Below are 13,295 nucleotides of genomic sequence, written 5' to 3'. Positions count from 1 at the left end.
CTGCTATTTGAGAAACCGGCAACCCCTTTTTACCTCCCTCTAGGGGCCCCTCACACATGCTAATCCCTTGACTTGCTGGGCCTATAAAATGATGTTTAACCCAGTAATATGAGCTTCTATATTGGCTTTGGCAAAAATTACATTTCCATATATACCCTCCCCCTCCAACACATTGCTCAATTCTTGTTGTATACTTCCACAAAGGAGAGCTTTTATCAATTTTAAATCTTTGGGATCCCTCCCTACCCACTGAACTCTGACTATTCATTCCATGATTCTTGCAATCTATAAAAAAAAATTAAAAATATTTCGAAACTTATACAAAACTTGATAAAAAATTAGAACAATAAAAAAACTAAAAACAAACTATGAAAGAAACAAAAGGAAGGATCAAATGCATACCTGGAACACACAACACTGATTATTTGAAGGATTTGAGACTCCATAAACAATCTCTACAACGTTCTCTTCAAACTTGCAAAATGGCCACACCAAAATGAAAGAGCAAAATGAGAAAGCAAATGAGAGATTAGATGAATGAATAGTATCTAATATGTCTTCCTTTAGGGTTTGAAGAAAAACAATTTAAAAAACTCAGTTTTTAATGTTTTTTTTACCACTTTATAGCCCCACAAGGTGTGGGTACTCCCGGATTCACCCGGGTCCACGGTGTGTCCGTGTGGACCCACAATCCAAACAGGGACCCTGTTTGGACCCGCCGCAGACCTGGGCTCGAATCTGGACCTGAGCTCTAGGGTCTGAACCCGGTAACGTAGGTATTTAAATCTATTGAGTCCACCATTTTTATTTTTTTACAAAAATAACATTTTGTTTGATTTTTGCCTCTATGAAGAAAGTCTTCAGTATATTTCCAAGCCTCATCCTTTTCAGGCATTGGGAAAAATTAATGTTTTCAAAAAGGTGAATGTTGTTGAACACAAACAAATTACCATTTTGTGTATTGTATTTTTCCGAAGTTCTAAACTAATAGAAAAATTCAGCAATCTCTACACTTGGGCATTATGTTGTTTTTTTGTTTTGAAAATTTTTATTTTCAAAGGAAACATATGGAAAATTCAGTGAACCTTACATTTTTTCATAAAAAATTGTAAATACATGTTTATAATCTTCTCTAAAATATAGTGTTTTCTATCATTCTACTTGTTTCATTGAAGTATGCAATTTTTATTTTAATAGAAAAAATTGAAGATTTGGAAAGTTGAAAAACTTAACAAAAAGATGAAAAATCCATAGACATACAAAATAAACCAACAAAATCTATATAATTTGACACTTATCTCTATCAAATCAGTTGAGAAGTCTTGGAGCAGCTGCTATGGACTCCTTGATGCTCTCAATGCAAGCATACTACTACTTTAATGTGATTTGTGGAAGGTTTTTATCTCTTTTTTGCTGATTGCAAACCTATGGCTTCTTCTTCTCTCTCTCTCTCTCTCTCTCTCTCTCTCTCTCTCACACACACACACACACACACACACACACACATTTCCTCTCATAACAAGAAAATAGATCACCTTTTAGGGCAAAAATAGAGAAGATATGTAAAAACGAGATTTTATTTTATGTAAAAACAAGATTTTATTTTATGTTTTTTTGTTTCTTTGCATATTAGAATGGGTTGCTACTAGCTGAGTCATGGACCACAAACTTGATAAGTTGGGCCATGACTTGCTGACTCAATGACCCACCAAGTCATGGGTTGACTTGCCTAGGCTACCTTTGCTTACCGACCCAAGCTACTCGAATAATATGCAACGAGTCTTGGAGCATCGATATACTTATAGTCAAAAGGGAGTACTCATATCAATTTGAAATAGAATTTGAATAAGAAAGTCTTAAGGAATATTTCAAATCAAATTTGATGATTATAAGGTGAAGATAGCAGATAGACTTATTTAATTACTGAGTATAGGTTCACACATCAAGTAATCAAGTTATAATCAATCTAGGAAGTAGGGACATTGTCATGTCTAGAATCTGAGTGGGTCACTTAGTTTCAATGACAGCATCAAATAGAAGCTACATGAATGCCACCCTTTATCATGGCAATTGCATTCCCTTGAGTTCTTGTGCTTTGTTTCGACAAGATATTTGGAAACTACAATTTTGGGCTTTATAAGTATTGTTTATGCTCTCAACAAGCCCTTCGCAACAAGCTCTTCCCCTTGACCCCACTTAGGATGTTGCCCCTAGACCCTTGTTTTAGTTTTGAAGTATGCTACAACGTTGAGTTTATGTAGTATGAGTCATTGTTGACACTTTTGTCATTAGTCTTTTTGGATTGTTGTTTGGAAGACAAATCTTTCTTTTGGGGGGATGATGTAGTCAGCATAAATGCCTATTGTTGTGTTTGATTATATTGGTTATTCATTAGTGTGTCAATTTTTGTCAATGTATCAATTTGCATTTGTAGTTACGTGATTGATGTATTTAATATATCTGATCAAACTTGCCTCTATTTGATGATGTTATTGTGCCTTTAAACTCTATTCAATAACGAGTGCATGAAACAAGTTTTAAATCCTTAAAAATCTCTTAACTTTCAAGGGTCTTTTCACTTGGCCAAATCTTTGGTGAGTTGTTTTGTCAATTCACTAGTCAAGTCTGCCTTGCCAAATTTGAGTCAAGTTCAAGCCTGGGAACTTTGGCCAAAACCCACATTTTTTTCCATGAAAATCTGCATCCATTCATTGTTAACATATTGTTAAAGCTTAACGACCACTAAGGGGAAAATTTAAATTGAGGGATTCAGACTTTGAAAGGCCTTAGACTCTTGTTTGACCATGGGATTGCACTTGGAGTTATAAGATTTGACAAAGAAAAACTCCAAATCCCCTCCTAAATGCACGATTGCACTTGGAGTTATTGTCAAAGTGGAACTCCAAATGCCTTCCTAACCACATGATTTTCCATTTCCTTGGACATTTGAAATTAAGAACAAGGTCCTTTAATACTTTGATACATAAAGCAGATTGACATAAAAGAAAGTCTACAAACATTTTGACCTGACTTAACCAAGGGAGTTCCAATGATACTAAACAAGGTCTGGGACAAAAACAATAGAAAGGCGGAAACCATCGATATAAAATATTATCATAAAAAAGTTTGGATATAATTATTTTGAAGCCTAGGTACTCGACCTCCCCTCGCCGATAAAAAGAATAAAAAAAAAAGAACCTCGTAGTGTCTTGCACTTGGTACTTGGAGTACTTGAGTATTGCCACCTCTGTTGTTTTGCAACCATGCCGCCTCTGAGATGGGTACTTGAATTTTGAATTTTGAATGTTACTCTTGGCTACGTACTATGTTACTATGTTGAATGTTCAATTGTTCTCGTCCGTGTTGCAATATGTTCAAGTATTTCAATTTGGTATGTTATATTGAAACATCATTGCATAACTAGCATTTCAAGGTCTATATGTATAGTATACAACACCCCCCTTCCCCTTGTTGCTCGCAGCCGGCCCCCTGCATTCCCAAAATCGAGGCCCTTTGTCCCCTCATCCTAGAAACTCGTCCTAGCATCCTAACCCCCCACAATGCCAATGTATACTGATATAAATAGCCCTAAAGATGCTCGATACAATAGTATCACAATTGGGCAAGATCTGGATCTGCTGGCAGCTTTGCAACTAAACAAATTATAATTACTAGGTGACCCTAGTTAGCTACTTATAGAGGAACTATTAACAACATCCTGAGGATGCCCGAGGATGCAAAGACAGATTCACCATGATAGGAGTAGGAGGCAATACTAATAAACGAAACAAAAATCTTATATCTCAATGTATATGTATATACAATACATATGTGCGTAGAGATATATGTATGCATGCATGCATATAGAAACACACAAACAAGTTTTATAGGCAGTATGCATATATGTACAGGGAATAAAACTTACATATGCACATATATGCGTATACGGTACATATATATGTGTATGTATATACCATACACACACATTGTTAAGAATATAGCTTCATCAGATTGAAGCATATGTATCATGAACTTGAAATTAATAATGATGGATGAACAGATATATAAATGTGATTGACACATACAAATATATATATATATACACACACACGTTCTTAACTAATATGTATCGGCTGAATTAATGCATAATATGAATCGGCATTCATATTGATTGTGTTTGAAAGGAGTCACAATCATTAATGGTTGTGACTCCCCCTATGGCACTTGCATAATACCATGTTCAAACAAACATATATACTACTCTGAGAGAGAGAGATTTCATTTGTGTAACACCAATGCTAGGGTATGTTGCGACATTGGAATGCTAGAACAAGGTGACAAAGGGCCTCAATTTCAGGACAATGTTGGGATGGTGGAGGGGGTGGGGGGTCTTCTATACTATACATGTAGAACTTGAAATGCTAGTTATGAAATGATTATTCAATATGGCATACCAAATTGATATAGCGAAACCACAACCCTAACCAAAATCATTGAACATTTAACATAGTAACATAGTACATACCCAATTGTATCATTCAAAAATCAAAATTCAAATAGAAATTCAAGTACCCATCCCAGCTGTGGCATGGTTGCTTAATGGCATAGGTGGAGGTACTCAGGGATGAGTACTTCGAGGGGCAAGGGGGGCTGGGGGGATAGTGAGTCCCTGTGTTTCATTGGATCTCATGCAATGATAGAAAGGCAATGAAAGTACAAATACTTGTGATGGCACTCGAGAAAACCTCTACGTGTCTACACTGCATTATCATACAATCAACTTAAGATTCATGCATGCGTACAAGTTCTTAAAATGTATGGTACAATTTCCCCACTATCATGATCAGCCTCCCTTTTCCAGATGATGCCTAACTCAACAAGCTAGAGGGGAAAAAACTGACCAGCATCCACCTCATGGGAATAGATTGTAGTTAGACAGTGTCAAAATCAAAATATCATAATTGCAAGTCAATAAAAATAATTAAAATATTGGCTGTATATGATATGCAAAACACAATCAATTTTACCAATCTTATTCATAAATTATTCAAATACGAGGACCTATGGAAAAGATTTAGACTAACAAGATATCAAGTCATGGATATTCGTAAAACAATAAAATACTAAGACATAAAAATGTATTTAGTGTCATCACATTTAGTTCATTGTATCGAAAAATGCACACAGATAAATAGTTATATAATAATCAATTTTTTTATTCACATAATGAGTAAATAAAATGGGTTGTGACAAATAATATAGAATGCTCATGGAATGTGGAAAAGACATCAAGAAAGCTTATGAATTATATAATCAGGGCCACAAATGTCATACTCAACGTCTGACCTCATTGTAACTTAGCCTAAATTGGAGAGTTCAATCTTCAGAAAAAAACACAAACCTTACTTCGATTTCTGTTTTTTTATCATGAATTGTTTAGAGCAGTATACAAATCTAGTCCTAATGTCATTATTGCTTTTTCCTGTGAAGGTATATGGGCAGGTATGAAAACTGTGCGCTATTTTGATGGGAAAACTTATGAATGGGTGGGAATAAGTCGACAGCGCAGTATTATGGGTAAGGCAAGTATTATCTTCATGCTCAGTTTTCCTTATCCAAGTAGAAAAATATACTGTATTTTAGAATTCCCAATCTAATTATATAGCTCTGGAAATAATGTATTCATAAGGCAGAATGTTTACCTATCTCGTCTTCCAGAATTGTCGATTGTATCTGTTCGATTATTTACAGCACAGGCTTTATCAAGTATTAAATGTTTTTTCCTTCTCTAATTGAAATTCTGAAGTATGGAATACTTTGAATGACTCTCAAATACTTAGCAAATCATTAGCTGTTCTTATTCGTACATAAGGATTTTTTGACTCTACTCAAGAAGTCGTGAATTTTCTACCCAATGCACATTCCCTAAACTTTGGTGTAAATGTACTGACATTAATAGTTGTCTCCTGCAAAATCTTCCTCATACAATCTATATTAGAGTGTACCAGGGTGTGAGAAACTCTTATCTCGTTTATAATAATTAAGTATAAATTTCTCTTTTTCCCTATTTGGAAGACTTCCAATTGAAGCAGTATGTCTCAAATGTCTGGTTTCCATCTTGACGGACCTTGGCTTGGGTGTAGTATATATCTGTCAGGGGTCATTTCTCTCTGTAAGTTTGACTCCCCATGTTAGTGAACTCTTCTCATCATTATATTGCCAAGAGAGGCACCATATGGTTAGGACACATGCACATGATACAAAAAAACTGAAGTATGTCTATACAATGACAATCAGGTTCATGTGATTCCCATGCTTGATAGTACTCCATCTTAGATCAAGATTATTTACAGCATTGTAAAACATGGCCTAAAAGTTTAGACACTTTAATGCTTAATCCAATTAAGTAAGCAACTTTATTTTTAAGATTTAGATTCTGAGTGATCTTAACCATTGTGTAAAGGACATCTCAAGATGACCTCCATGGCTAGTGAAGCACAAACAATTGCTTGATGCACATTGGTAATATCTTGCATAAAGCGCATCTAAGCATTTGTTACTAGGAGGAGGAAACTTGCAGCCTTTCACTCTGTAGCAACTTCATATGTGTATGCATGTAATACATTTACATAGTAGGCATCTTTCCCAATAAAACAATACTAACTCTTTCTGTTTTTAGACCATAAATGAGATCTATATCCAATGGTTTTGTGCAGATCTATTGCATAAAATTTTAATTTTCTAGTCAGTATATTTATATATTTCCTTTTACGATTTTTATGTTGTAGGTAAAACGCACTCTGGGTCAGTTCACCCCTGCAAATTGGGACAAGGATGAGTGGCAACCTCTATCAGGTCCTTGGCGTTTTCTTCAAGTGTTTGGCTTGATCATTGTTTTCCTGACAGTGGAGCTTAATGCATTCTTCCTGAAGTTTTGTCTCTGGATTCCTCCTAGAAATCCATTAAATGCCTACAGATTGATCATATGGTGGCTTATTGCTGTACCAACCATCCGTGAATACAACTCGTATTTGCAAGACAGGTCTCTCTCTCTCTCTCTCTCTCTCTCTAAGGTGTGCACATGCCCATGCCTACTCCAGATACTTAGTCACATCCACTTTGATAAAAAACTTTCTAATGGTTGCTTGTCTAACTTGCACAAGATTCAGCTAAGAAGTCGATATATTTTTTGAAGTTTTTTTTTAATATAATTATTTATTATTATTTTATAGCTCTTATTGAGATGCCACAATTTGTCTTCTAGTAATTCTTGTGTTTGTGTTCTCAGCCATGTTCAATTTCTTATTATTTATACTTTTAATGGTCCATTCGTGAATGGTCTTCATAAATGCAGGGGGAAAGTTGAAGATTAGTATCCACCAAAAAGTGGTTACACATTTACCTTTACCATGGAGCATGGAGTTTATTAACGTCCCTAGTATTTTCGAATAGCATGTTTCGTCTTGTGTCCATACGTTTGCCAATCAAAACAGTGATATTGCAATGACGTGTACATGTCCATATTGAAGCACCTATTTCACTTATTCTACATTTCTAGTTGTTCTTGTGAGAATGAATAGAGAATACCAAGTGGCCTCTGGAGTCATATTCTTCATATGAGATGGCTTTGAATTCCAACCCTTTGTTGACTGTGCGAAACCTTTAGCTTGAACATTGAAGTGTTGAAGCTGTGTTTTAGAGGTAGTACTTATGCAAGCCATGATATGCAGTTTATATATAGAAAATTGTGTTGGTTCTTTATACTTGAATGAACCTAATAGATGAAGATCCTATTTTCCTAGCCTTGAGGTATGAGTTGATTTGCACACCATTCCAAGTGCAGTCAGATGTTTGGCGTTAGTGGAAGGTGGCAGCAGCATCTGCAAATGCCGAAAAATCCATCATGGATCATCAAAGGAGCTTTCTTTTCCTTTTGTGAGACTGCAGTTTGCATATATCAGGAGTTCTTTTCCATTATCTCTCTAGCTCTATATGGCCTATGCCAATTTTTTAGCAATTTCTTTAGTCTTTAAGCTAATGAAAATATTGGATCCAAAACTAGATACCTGTTCTTGTTGAATTCCAATCACTTGCAATGACATTTTTTAGATGGCCTTGGAAATTATCTAGAGATGCAAGTGGGGCCAAAATTAGGATTGGGTTTGGCCGAAAAGCAATAAGTAAATAGTGTAATTATATTCTTATTCCTTAAGATTGATTATATACAACTGCAATTTAATGCCAGAATCATCACATAATACATTTTAAGTAGAGTTTATAATAATTATATTCTTATTCCTTAAGATTAATTAAATGTACAAGTGCAATTAAATCTAAGAATCATCACTTAATACTATTACTTAATTCTGGATATGGCTGTCTTCCTTGTTTGTCTAATTCTATAGGATAAGGTCGTCTTCCTTGTTTGTCTAATTCTATAGTGGATGGTAGAATTACTGCTCTTGGTGGAAACAATCTAAGAGAGGTTCCCTCATGGTTTTCACCCATTTTAGGAATCTCTACTCAACGTGATCGAATTACTCCTCTCCCTTCACAAACTCCGTGCCCACTATGAATCTTAAGAAATCAAAGGACTACAGACAGATCAGAATTGCTAATAGCTTTATTGATTACTGTTATTACATATTATTTTATGAAGAATTTTCTAAATGTCTAAGGCAGACCACATTATAATCTGATGAATTCCTCCCTATCCTTAAGGGCCCGTTTGGTGAGCGGAATAGGAATACATATTCTGGAATACGTATTCTGGAATAGAACGTATTCATGTTCTCCGTTTGGTTCAGCCAATATTTGATGGGAATTTGTGGACCCGAAAATTTATGTTTTCTAAAATTAAAAAAAATGGAATAGGAATACGTATTCCAATACCACCTATTTTGGTGGAATTGCAAAACCCCATTTTTGGGCCAAAAATGGAATACGTATTCCATTTTTACTTCGTATTCCAATCCCGTTTTGGTGCATCCAAACAAGGAATTCAAAATTTTTGGAATACATATTCCTATTCTGCTCACCAAACAGGCCCTAAGGGATGGTCTCAGAATATGGCATCCCATATACTGGGACACATTCAGTCCATTTATACATAGCAATATGGTCATGACAAAGGTCTACATTACTCTTGAGTATTTCTCCAAACTATAAATACCGTAGTTGTATGTCCTTTATTTATTATGCTGATCTGTATATTGATGACAGTGTATACAGTGTCTGCTGGAATCAATACTTCCTTAAGGATCGTGTGTATTTATTGCTATTTCCTTGTCACCATTGGTTCAATATATAAACTGAATAAATTCCATAGTAATGCCTATTCATTTAAAGAGATCAAATTTCCACAATCCATTGTATTACATCAGGATGAAAGATCACGTAGTGTGATTCAAAACATTGAAAGTAAAAATCTTAACACAATCGAATCCAGAAACAAATCAATGTAATGCCTATTCATGCTTATGTCTTTTACTGATCCGTATTGATTGGTGTATATCCAGGATCATGTGTATTTATTGGCATTTCCTTGTAACCATTGGTTGAATATATAAATCGAATAAACTCCTTAGCAATGCCTATTCATATCAGCCTTGTTCGTAGCACAATGCGTCCTGTGAGGAATAGGAGGTAGTCTCATGTCGCTATCATTATGTGAAAACTCAAAAACACATGGTTTGTATTATAGACTATAAAGAACCTTTTTTCCCCCTTTCTCTCTCATACATCCTTCTCCCATGGCTGCAGGTGTCTTGTACGTACCTGCTGTAGGTGCAATTCGTCCCTGCCATGGAGGTTCAGTTTGAAGGCACTCTATCAATGTCCGCTCTATGTGGTAATTTTAGAAGTTACATCATAATACAATCACAATTTTCCTTCCTGAAATTACCCGGAGCTACACCACCCATATATTCCCTCAATTGCAAGCTTGAATACAGTATCATTATACTTTTTATTCAGAGTGCTGGAACATTTTGAAGCATTGCTGCATTTCCTATTGAGCTGTAATAGCATCTGGATTGGATATTTTGTAAAGATATCTGTGAAGAACTTTGTCTTAATTTTTTTGCTGAACAAACTTCAATGTATTTTGTTTCATGTTCCAGTATTTCATCCATAGAACATAATTAATTAATTTTTTTATTTTATTTCAACTTATTTTTTCCTAATTTCATTTATACTCATTTTGTTTATTTATTTTCTTGTGGTCCGTCGTTTCTTTACTTATTTCCCCTCCTAATCATTTACTTCCTGTTTTTAGCTTTTTTTTTTTGTCTCTCTGTCGTTTTTTAGGTACTTTTCTCTTCATCAATATAGCCGCTTTTCATTCTTTTTCCTAGTCTTACGTTTCATGCCAGTTTTTAATCTCCTCACTCAATTTCTTTCTCAAAAAATTTCAACCTTTTTAACCAATGTGGAACATGTGTTGCCCCTATCCCCCTCTTCCATCCATTTATTTATTTAGTTTGCATTTGCAGCTTCCATCTATTCTGATTTCTTTCTTTCTTTCATTTATTTTATGTCTTTTTCAACCTTTTTTTCACTAATGTGGACTCTGGTAACATGTGTTGCCCATCTCCCCCTCTTCCATCTTTTTATTTATTTAATTTGCATTTGCATCTTCCATTAGTCTGTCTTCATTCTGTGGTGAATCGTAGTGTGTCATCTGAAACATTAATTAAAAAATATGTAATACAATTTAATTCAAAAAGAACATTATCTTGACATTTTTCTTTTATAATTGGCAATGTATAATGTGCTGGTTGTGTAGGGCAGATTTGTGGAACAAAACAAAATTGGAGCCTCCTACCTCTCATTCAGCTCATATCTAGGATAGAATGGTCAATTTGGAGATTAATCCCAGAGCCTTTTTAGGATAGACTATAACCAATTTGGAGATTAATCTACGCTGTTAAATTCATTTTTATATATCTTTCTTTGAAGGGCTGCTAATACAGTTTCCACATTCTCTGTCTGTCGAGAAATGCTGCCAAAGGAATTGACAATTCCGTAATGTATGCATTTTTGGAGAGACGCGTTTTTTGTAGAATATACTTTGGCTCTGGCAGATACAGTTTCCACTTCCTTTGCTTGTCAGACAATATTGATTAAAGAATTGACAATTAGGGGTGTGTGCTTTGTTTTTTTCTATATTTATCAATAATATATTCTATTATTGAATTGAATTAGGGGAGAGGACCTAGTAGTTGTGCACCCTAACTTCGCACTTCTCAAAATCCTATGTGGAAATTTCAAATCACTCTCATTTTTTGATAGTAGCTTACTTGGCAAGTCCCCTGCTTATAACTAAGGTTTCAGAGCCACATCATTAAATATGATGTCACATCAGCATGCTTTTTGTCAAAGTGTCCAAAACAGCCCAAAAAAAAAGTGAGACCAATCATAGTGCATTGAAGATCCCTATAGTTGTGCAGCTGATGTGGCATCACACTATTGGTTGTTTTTGGGGAAAAGGGACACTTTTCATTCACTTATGGATAATAATCATTAACAAGAACAACTTTAAAGTCACATCTATTGGTACAATCTTGTCAAAAATGTTGGATATTAAATCAACAAGGGTGGGTTTTAAGTTAACAACTACTGTCACAATTATTGGAATGCGCTCAACTACTGGATCCTCTCCCCTATGTGGATGTGTAATTATGAGTTTTTTTACTCCATTATAGGATTGAACGTTTATTAAAACATTGATCCGTATCAATCTTCTATGATACGTTATACTTCATCTTCTTTTCTGGCGGATTATTGTTATTACATTAAATTACATTATAGATTTTTTTTTGGATAGACATTTCGTTTCTGTGGAACTAGGCTGGCACTGTTAGGTTGGAATCTCTGGCTGCCATTGCTAATCCTACCCTAAAATTCTGGATGTGTTGAGTTTTAACGATATCCTCCAAATCCGAAGAGATGACTTTTCCTTTGAGTAGGCATAGAAACAATGAGTATATGCCTGCAAAAATGATATGATAAATAGTACCCTAAAAGAAAAAGCAATCAAACAGTTTGAAGTAAATAATTTGCGCTAAATTTTTGACACTATGAACTGAAACCGTAACATTTTGGATGGTTGCAGAAAATCAATAAAGAAGGTGGGAACGTTTTGTTGGCTCTCTCTTGCCATCTGCATTATGGAGCTATTAATTTGCATTAAGTTTGGACATGGTAATAGTTCTTATCTGTGCTTTTGCATTTCTTCTCTGTTATCGTTACTTTTTTTTTTGGAAGGGTAACGTGCCTATACATAAGATCTTTCGAAGTTTATGTTTGAATTTGAAATGGTTTGTGAGTGACTACGCCTATTTGTGTTTGAACAGGCCTCTACCCCACGCCAATGCCTTCATGGATTCTGAAGTTTTGGTTATCATTTGCAACTGTGCTTCTCGTCTTTCTGATAGGTTGGTCACTGCAGTTGCATAAAAACTTCCGAACTATGGGTAGAAAGAAGAAGCATTCATAAACAAGCAACATAATTTGTATCTTCCCTCGTCCTCCAATCACTTCTTTCTCTTAGCAGTTCATAAGACGATTTTGTAAATATCTATTCTTTTATATCTTTGGTTTGTAACAATTATTTATTTCAAAATAATTCATGAAAATAGTCTAAAAATCTTGAACCTATTTCTTCGTAATGGCCTCAATTTTTGTTGTATTCTTTCAAATTAGACAAATTCGAAAAAGATTCTAGTGGCTCAGTTGAGAATTAAGCGTGCAGTTTCGGTCCACCAGATGGAACGCTGGTTGTTTTCGATCCATTACTTTTACCGGTATCTTCAGTTTTTTTCTTACTGAATTGTAGGAGGATAGCTTTATGTCGATCCAAGTGAATGTAATGACACAATCAGTTTGATGGATAAGTACATAAAATGTGCAAACAATTAATGCAATAACCCGTTAGCAATGAGGAACACTTACACAATATCTGCTGAAGAGAATATATGCCGTGGACAGATAAATAGTACAGTTTGTTTAAGCAAATGAGATAATATATGCGTTTATAATCTGCTTACTATTGTAAAAGATTTCGAGTTTCCGTAGTCTGTAATCACAGTAGTCTTTTGACTGTGCCAAATAGTTTCTTTTCTTTTCTATGAATGACGGCAACACAGAAATTTAGTTTACATCACGACAATTAACTATGTAATTGCCTCACCATTTCTTAGTTATTATGAAGAATAAATACATTAAAACCATTACCGTAATCACAATGCAATCCTCTTTGAAAGTCATCAGATCCTCAAATAAAATAAAGCTAT

General features: G+C 34.8%; 1 protein-coding gene across 7 annotated transcripts in view; it reads left to right on the top strand.

Annotated features, from left to right (window-relative positions):
- Window positions 1-12,660, top strand: part of PSS1 (phosphatidyl serine synthase family protein) — a 73,646-nt gene extending 60,986 nt beyond the window's left edge. For all 7 annotated transcript variants that reach the window (XM_089788566.1, XM_089788573.1, XM_089788567.1 and 4 more), the window contains 4 exons: window positions 5,491-5,582; window positions 6,789-7,042; window positions 12,116-12,204; window positions 12,357-12,660. In XM_089788566.1, coding sequence (XP_089644692.1) covers window positions 5,491-5,582; window positions 6,789-7,042; window positions 12,116-12,204; window positions 12,357-12,499 — 578 coding nt within the window. In that variant the 3' untranslated portion in view covers window positions 12,500-12,660. The remainder of the gene's footprint in view (window positions 1-5,490; window positions 5,583-6,788; window positions 7,043-12,115; window positions 12,205-12,356) is intronic.
- Window positions 12,661-13,295: the final 635 nt, after the last annotated feature.

This window comes from Cupressus sempervirens, chromosome 6, assembly GCF_028749045.1.
Source record: "Cupressus sempervirens isolate cs-2001-9-10 chromosome 6, ASM2874904v1, whole genome shotgun sequence".
NCBI lineage: Eukaryota > Viridiplantae > Streptophyta > Pinopsida > Cupressales > Cupressaceae > Cupressus > Cupressus sempervirens.
Note: the sequence above shows the minus strand (reverse complement) of the source record. Positions and strands in the feature narration are given on the sequence as shown.